This window comes from Metopolophium dirhodum, chromosome 1 (genome assembly GCF_019925205.1).
Source record: "Metopolophium dirhodum isolate CAU chromosome 1, ASM1992520v1, whole genome shotgun sequence".
In the NCBI taxonomy this organism is placed as follows: domain Eukaryota; kingdom Metazoa; phylum Arthropoda; class Insecta; order Hemiptera; family Aphididae; genus Metopolophium; species Metopolophium dirhodum.
In genome coordinates, this window is record NC_083560.1 from 15,694,478 (window position 1) to 15,703,379 (window position 8,902).

An 8,902-nucleotide genomic window follows, 5' to 3' on the forward strand; every position below is an offset into this window, starting at 1 on the left:
CTGATCACCTAAAAAACCTTATTTTACTGTTATCAATATTTTTTTCTTTAACTAATAAATCTTCCGCATTCACTTGCGGATGCGTGTACAAAGCCTATGAGCTCCACCGACTTGGCCCTCGGGTCATCACGCGGTGTGGCTCATAGGTCACGACAAAGGTGCTCCCCTTTTGTCGTGGGTAGTTTTTGGTAGCCTTAAAACTACCAAATTCTTACAACCTGTTTATGGGCATTGTCAGATTTAAATTTTATTAGTTTTTTTTTCTATAAATATCTATTATATATAAAATTTAATGCGAAACTCCTGATATATTATTTAAGAACAATTTTTTATAAGCTTTTAAAGTTCGAATTTTGACAAAATGTATCAAATTTAAAGTTAAATATTTATTTTGTAGTTCAAAATTTATGAAATATTCAAATTTTATACCTAAGGATTGTAATTTGAAAACAAGGTTTCGCGTAAATAGGTTAAATATAAATTACTTTATTCACAATAATATCACCAAACGACAAATATACTTAATTATACCGTCTTCGCTCAAAATCGTTTTTCTTATACAATGATATTATATCATTGAATTTAAATGTAATACCATCCATTACAGTGACCTACTTGTATCCTGCTGTACAGCAGAGTGACACCCACTTGCCTACCTTTTTTTCTCTTGAAAATCAATAATTTTAGTGACTTAGTCCGTGATAATAATACATAGATAATATTAATAAAATGACAGACGTAGATAGTGTTCCGTGATAGTGAGATATCAGTGTGTATTACTACAACTAAGGTCCATGATTTTAGACAATTATATCGGCCAATGCTTTTTGGTAACGCTGATGAAAATATATAATACCAAAATAGTACCAAATAAATATCACTGGTACAATTACTGTAATATTTTATTATCTGTATAGTGTTTAGGCTATAACCATGATTAAAACATCACCAGTAGAAAATTACATGGAGGGCATACCCCATGCCCTCGTACACCAACGCCACTGCACAGTAATTAAATTTCCAGAGTTCAGTGAATTTTCCTTAACCAGAATACAACCTCGCTAAAACAAGAAGAATGAAAAATATTGTACTTAGCTAAAATATTGTACTATAACTTGAAAGGTACATGGTATCTTTATTTTGTCAGTTCCTATGTTTGATAAAATTTTCAATTGATTTTTTCTTGTTTTGAGCTGGTTATGGACATTTTCAGTTTTCAATTTTATTAGTTTTTTTTCTATAAACATTACAATTTTTTTTTTTTCATTTAAAGATCAAATTTCGACAAATTAAGTAAAAATCACGAACATTTGTAAATTTTTTTGAGTTAGAAATTCATAAAAACATAACAGCTTATCATTGAAAATTTAAAACAATGGTTTTCCATAAATAATTCATACTGTCGCCAAACAATTTCAAACATATATAACCAGTTTATTTAATAGACATTTTAAGTTAAAATTGGGCAAAAATAAATATATTGTTTAAACGAAGAATAAAGTTTTAGCTACACTTTTCGTGATTCGTGAATACCAAGGTTAGGTTAGTATTTGTGGTCGAAATTTGTGTCAAATTCTCTGAAATTTCTAGAGCACTTATGAAAGTCAGACCTTCTGAGAAACGGGTCTTACCCTTTTTGACCAAAATTGTACCCTTTTCTTTTCAGCCAAACCAAAATGTTTAATATTTACTTTGATTTATGCATTTTTAGAAAATTTTTAATATCATATTTAAATAAAAATTATGTAGGTAATACAAGAATAAAAAATACTTACCTTTTTAATTGTTGTCATTAATTATCCTTGATCGGAGGTCGTCTAGTTTATTACCTCGACAAAATGTATACAAAATAAATATCTAATAAATAAATAGTTTTTTAGTCTGTTCCATATTCATGACGTTCTAAACTAGTGTCGTTTCATAGCTTGATCCGTGTATTACTACCAGGTGATCGATAAAATAAAATATATTATGTCTAAATTTACGTTAAATTATCTATAACTATAAGTGTGTAGTCTAATATTATTGTTACAGTGACCAGGTATAACTGGGCCACTATATCCTGAAGGACCACTTGAGTATGTCTCTGAACAATAATAATAATTTGTTGACGCCTTGTGGACTGACTTGGTAACCCAAACTTTCTACGCCTTATACTAAGTGGGTAGGCAAATTTATGTGCACAACGATTGCTACGACGACGGGAAGCAGTTTAGTTACGGAGTAGTGGGTTTCTGTGGTCGAATTGGTATAGTATAATGACCACAGAGCTCACATGAAGTAGACCAAACCGAAAGGTAACTTAGATTACTGAAGTCTGACGGGCAGCAGGCAGAAATAGACAGGACAGCTGAACTGGACGGCCTGGGAGGCCTCTCACACATCACTTCGGGGGCTGGTGGTCTTACGCGAGGAGTACGGAGGAACTTTCGACCGAGGGTAGTCTTACTCGGTGAGGTTCGTTTGCACAGTACACGCACACACGCCAAAGATAATCCCCACGGAATGGCATAATATAAAAAAAACTCACGTGTACTTCTGGATAAAGATTAGTATTTTATTGGTATGACAATAATGATACTCCCGTTACAATTACGATTTCTTGTCGCAGTGTCAATTCTTGTCGCAATGACAGCTTTCCTATACAATTGTTCTAATTCAATTTAACATGTGGTCACAATTACCATACGATACAATTCGATATTAATAATAATAAACGTATTTTTTTGGTGTGTGTACCATACATGAAAAAATGTACTATTTAAAAGAGATTTTTCACTCAAGTGCTCAGTGAAGACGACCACGAATACTAAAAATTATAATAACAATAATATAGGCGTTGGCCGCACAAATAAAAAACAATGAGAGCAAATATACAAAATAATAATTTACAACCGTAAACCAAAGACAATAGAATTCAATACAAACAGATAATACTGCAACCATAATATGGTTGGTGATCGGAGAGGAGTGGAAGGACTGATAAGAACGCAAGCTGTCGTGGTCGTCTTAATTAGCATATTATTATCGTAAAGTTGTTTCCCGTTGATAATTATGACACCAACAATTATGAACATCAAAATCCCCTTGTATATCTCCGTTTGCCATTAATCTGTCACTGAAAGGTACATCGTAGACAACGTTTTTATAGTTACCATACCACGTAACAAAACCATGTACATACACAACATCATATGTCATAACCAGGGCTCGTAAGTTCATGCATTTGCATATCAATCTTGCTAAGTTGTATTTAATGCTAAATAATATGTGAAATCTTATTTTGCATGTTTTTGCAGATTTAGAGGTTTTTTGCCTATTTGGCATATTTATGCATACTTCTACTTTATCGGGCATATTATACAATATTCTATTAGCATCTATCAAAAATGCAAATGAAAAATATGTATAAAATTAAAAATAGAAATTGTACTATCTTTTCTTTTCTTATCTTCTTGATACTCGTACATTTAACAATAGTTTCTTGGAATTTGGAGAGTGAATTAATCCGGATTACACTATGCGTTTTGTCGATTGCCGATAATACGCAACCCATCGGTAAACGACCACGACATCCATAATTAACATTAAACCACGTTATCAGGGCCAGACTAGACCGATTCTTCGAACCGTCCTTTTATTCTAACTGGAGACTGTTTCAGTCGTTATTTTGACGTGTGTGCGTGTATGTTCGTTTCGTTAAATCCAACAATAATATTTTATATTATCCAACATGCCGAAAGAAAAACCGTCTTCGGCCTTTAAACTAAAGCAATTAGTTACTGATTTTGGTGAAAATATATTCTCAACCGACAGTAAAATATTCTTTTGTAAGGTTTGTGAAATAAAAGTAGGGAGTGAAAAACGCTTTAGTATTGTGGAGCATATTAATACTGAAAAACACAAAGCATCACTTATTCGATTTCAAAAAAATAATGAGCGGAAAAATTTGCAACAACTTATGCCTACAACTTCAAAAAAGTCAGACTTTAATCTAGATTTATGCAGAGCTATGTTGGCAGCAAATATCCCGTTAAACAAGCTGGCCAATCCACAGTTTAAAAGTTTTCTCGCAAAGTATACTGGACAAAATATTCCTGTCGAATCTACATTCCGGATTGGATATATTGATGCATAGTGGCATAGTTAAGAAACTTCAAGGGCAACATAATGACAGTATTAAAACTAAATTAGATTCAGTTCTAAATAGTAATGCCGGCTACAAAATGATTTGAAAAATTTCCAAAATATTATCTGGTGAAGAGGAAAGTATGACAAATCTAGGACTACCCGAAGACATGACCCTTGATGATTTTTCGTATTTTAAATATGCACCAATCACCTATACTGACGTTGAAAGGTCATTTTCAAAATACAAAAATTTAGTCACAGATAACCGTCGTTCATTAAAGCTTGACAACATTATAAAATCACTGATAGTACAATGTAATTTCTAAGGTAAATATAAATTTTGTAATTAAGTTATTAATGTTATTTCAGTATTAATGAATAAATTTGTATTAAAAGTTTCAGATTTAAAATGAATAACTGACAAAGACGTACATTATACACAGTTCATGAAGGCTCAGGAATAGTATTAAATAGTATTTAAAATCTATTTTTTTTGAATTGTAACATAAAAATAATAAAATATAGCTATAAAAAAAATGAATGAATAATTCATGTTATTTCAAAAATAAATAGTTATTAAATATAAATAAAAAAATTTTAAGTAAGCATTTTTAAGTGCATAATTTGAGATATTTAGTGCATATAAGTGCATATTTTTTAACCTTTTAAGGCATATTTCAAAGCATATTTTGCCAATTTTAAGTGCATAAATGCATGCTTATTTAGGCATTTTTAGGGCATGAACTTACGAGCCCTGGTCATAACTCATAAGGTTAACCGCCCAATCATATAGACAACATAAGATAAATTTGAGTGGAATGAGTTGCTGACAATAACTTCTATCAGCTGCAATAGATTAAAGTTGTTGTAATGTAAAATAGGACACAAGCAAACGTCTGGACATAATCGATGCAATGTCGTTGGTCAGTAAAACAAAAGGTTATGACCGATGAGCTAACGCTAAGTAGGTATCACCAACGTGTGACGTGGACGAAACCAAAACAAGTGTTTAACACAAGTGTGTAATCATTAACCACTAGGGTTCAAATGTTTATGAGTGGATATTTTTTTCGCACAACGAGAAGTATAACTGTATAACGGTGTTATAAATTCGATTCACGAAGTAAATATATATTACAAATATGTAAACTAATTTTGCATATTTTTACAATATATTTGACATTTTTGAGAATTCAAATGCATATTATATTGATTAATTCTAGATTGATAGTACCTATACTAAATTCTATAAATTAGTTTTAGTATAATATTAAAAATTGTACACATCATTATATACTACCATCGTTACTATTTGTGTACAAATAAGTAGAAATTCCGTAGGCAATTAAATGATAAGCTGATATTTATAAACACATACCTTCTGTCAGATTGTCAAAAGGTTTTTCAACTTTGAAAATATCAGACTAATAGGTCGGTAACTAATTTAAATTATTTTTAGATTCTGAGCGGAGCGATAAATGTATTGATTTTACAATGATGGGTGTTTCTTATTTTTGTGTCTGTCACCACCGTTTGGGGCGGTAAAACTGCTTCGATTTTCTTCAACAGTATCCTGTTCCATGTGTAAGTAAATCTAGTTGGTGCCTTCGGGAGGTCAACATTTTAAATTCCCAAATAGTCTTACATTTTACACAGATAACGAAGATCTGTTGTCTGATTTAGTGGACTATTTTGAGTCTACGTGGATAGGTAAGCCCCGACAAACCAGCCTTGAACGAATGCTTCCAAAATACAAACTGAGTCTCTGGAACTGCTATGAAGCATCACTGAATGGCCTGCCAAAAACGAGTAACGCCGTTGAAGGCTGGATTCGAGGATTCAGTTCTCTTTTGGGAGCAAACCATCCTTCTATTTGGAAATCCATTGAGGTCTACAAAATCAGCAGAGCCTAAATGAATTCCAAATAAACCAGTACACTGCTGGATTACACCAGCACAAGAATGACGGTATCGGGAAACAGCATTGTGAATGAAAGAAATCGTTGAGGATTATGGAAGTCTCGACACCTCCGATTATCTGCAGGGAAATTGCCCATAATTTTCAATTTCAAACTTATTAAATTGCAAAGTTGTGGCCATTAATTATTTAAAAACTACTAACTTATAAAAATGTTCATAAGTTTGCAGTATATAGCATATACAGATGTCATAAATTTGACTATACTCTGTTCACGTTAAAAATATATCATTCGGCCAATAAGACTCGTCTTACGGAAACTGCAGCTGTATATGTAGTGAGTTTTACTATCACACTATCACTTGTTTGATTCCACTCACGCATATATGTTTACTCTTGCGTTTATTCCACATATTATATTAAATATAATTTTCATCTACAAATAATAATAATTCTTTGCGAATAAATTATCAGATATATTACCTTTGTTTGTACATTTTGTTATTGTTTAATAACTGCACAAAACCGTGATATTTTTATGATTCTCTGTATGTACTGTGGCGAAACCGGAGCCGTTAATTAACGTTGGTTGCTAATAACTGTCAGCTAATTACAGAACGTAAAGTGGTCGTCTGGGTGGTCAGGCAGTTATCGGTTGCTCAGTCTCCGTGTGCGAAAGCGGTTTATTCCAACATGAACGGATTATATTTGAGTATTACATTCGGATAATAATATCATCTCTAACTACAGTGGTACATGTATAGTTGATATGACTGACGATATTTTCAATTTATTACTCATAAGACAATACAAATGGACAGCATTATGTCCTTTATTGGTGCGTCCGTGGAAAATAGTGGCTCCTGGTGTGGGTGTGTCCGATGGTGATAAATCGGATCATCACTTTGAACGAACGACTTGTTGCATACGTCACATAAGTATGGCCTGTCACCCATGTGCGTCCTCTGGTGTGACTTCAGATTGGATCTATTCGCAAACGACATGTCACATATATCACACAGGTACGGTCTCTCACCCGAGTGTATCCGCTGGTGAATTATGAGAGTTCCTTTTGTGGCGAAGGACATGTCACATATGTCACACAGGTATGGTCTCTCACCCGTGTGCGTCCGCTGGTGAATTGTCAGAGTTCCGTTTGTGGCGAAAGCCTTGTCACATATGTCACACGGATACGGTCTCTCCCCAGTATGCGTCCGTTGGTGAATTGTCAGAGTTCCGTTTGTGGCAAAAGTCTTGTCACATATGTCACACGGATACGGTCTCTCCCCAGTATGCGTCCGATAGTGTGTTTTCAGAGATCCTTTATTAGCGAAGGACATTTCACATACGTTACACAGGTACGGTCTCTCACCCATGTGTGTCCGCTGGTGTCTTGTAAGGGTTCCATTTGTGGTGAAAGCCTTGTCGCATACGTCACACAAGAACGGTCTGTCAACCGTGTTCATCCCTCTGTGCACTATACAATTTTCACTATTGGTGAAGGACTTGTTGTATTATATGTCGATATGTAGGTACTTGTATTTGTCCACCGGCCATCGGCGATATTGTTCATTTTATTGAATATCATGCAATCCTCAGCACTCCTATTTTTTTGGTTAGAGAAGTACTGGTTTTTCCACTAAATACCAAAATCGTTGAACGCGGGTTAGACTATTCTATATTATTATGTTATTTTATCTGCATTCAAAATAACATTTATTTTTTATAAAATAATGTGCTGGTTACTATATATGAATGGAATTTATTGACATTTTTAAGCCAGAACTAATTTGTTGTGTGTTTCGTTTAAAATATATAATTAAATTACTTTGCTTTTCCAATACCACTAACTTTTCAGATTATCAAGTTGTACACTCTGATGATTTAAGACAAGGAAAATGTATTACTTGCCACTTACAAGTTATTACATACCACCTAATAATTGGTATTTTTATATGAATATGACCCAATGTATCAACGATTCTAAATGTGTATAAATTTATGAAAAATGCAGACAACTGTCGATAATATTCAGCTGTCCAGTTTCGACGGTAGTATATTAGAGTGGCGATCATACCACGACATTTACCTATTTCTTGTGCACAAAAATCATTTTATAAGCGACGTGGGACGGTTTCACCATTTGATATCTAGTTTATCGGGCGATGCGTTGGCTATCGTTGCACCTATACCGTTGTCCGCAGATAATTATACACTTGCTTGGGACTCACTGTCTGAGCGATTTGATAATAAACGACTGTTTGCATCCACCCCCCTAGACAAACTGTTCGCATTCAAACCGTTGACACAAGAACTGTTACCCGCGTTAGTAACGTTTGTCAACACATTCAAAACAAATGTAGCTGTAATTAAATTTCTCGGCGTCAACGTCCTGTCGAGATGTTTGTTTTTCCATATATTGTGCTCTCGTGTTTTTGACCCGACGACGTTACAACTATTTGAGTCCAGCATTTCTCAATCAGACATTCCAACTTTTGGAATTTGTTCAAATCCAGTGCTAATTCTGGAAAATATAAAAAACTCCAGTAAACCAAACAGTAGGGAAAAACGCATGAATAAACGTAATAAATCTGTGTTTGCCGTCACCACGTCTACACCGGTGAAGTCGAAGTCGAGAGGTTGTTTGTCATGTGATAAGGCTGACCACAATATTTATCATTGTCCAAAGTTCAACGAGGTGTCCGTCGATAAGTGCCTAGAAATCGTAGTGGCACGAAGATTATGTCCATCTCACATACTCAACGCGTGTTCATCAACAGGGGGCTGTCGTTACTGCAGTAGTAAGAGTCATCACTCCTTGCTACATCTTAATAACGACCAGCCATCGGCTGCG

At 34.1% G+C, this 8,902-nt stretch overlaps 1 protein-coding gene across 1 annotated transcript; it reads right to left on the bottom strand.

The window, feature by feature from the left end:
- Window positions 1–6,845: 6,845 nt before the first annotated feature.
- Window positions 6,846–7,514, bottom strand: LOC132932659 (gastrula zinc finger protein XlCGF49.1-like). Its single transcript, XM_060999033.1, has one exon. It carries the CDS (start codon window positions 7,512–7,514, stop codon window positions 6,846–6,848), a length of 669 nt encoding a protein of 222 aa, XP_060855016.1.
- Between the last annotated feature and the right edge of the window lie 1,388 nt (window positions 7,515–8,902).

Excerpts from the sequence above, each read along its gene's own strand:
- LOC132932659 (XM_060999033.1), bottom strand. The coding sequence starts at position 7,514 with ATGAACACGGTTGACAGACCGTTCTTGTGTGACGTATGCGACAAGGCT.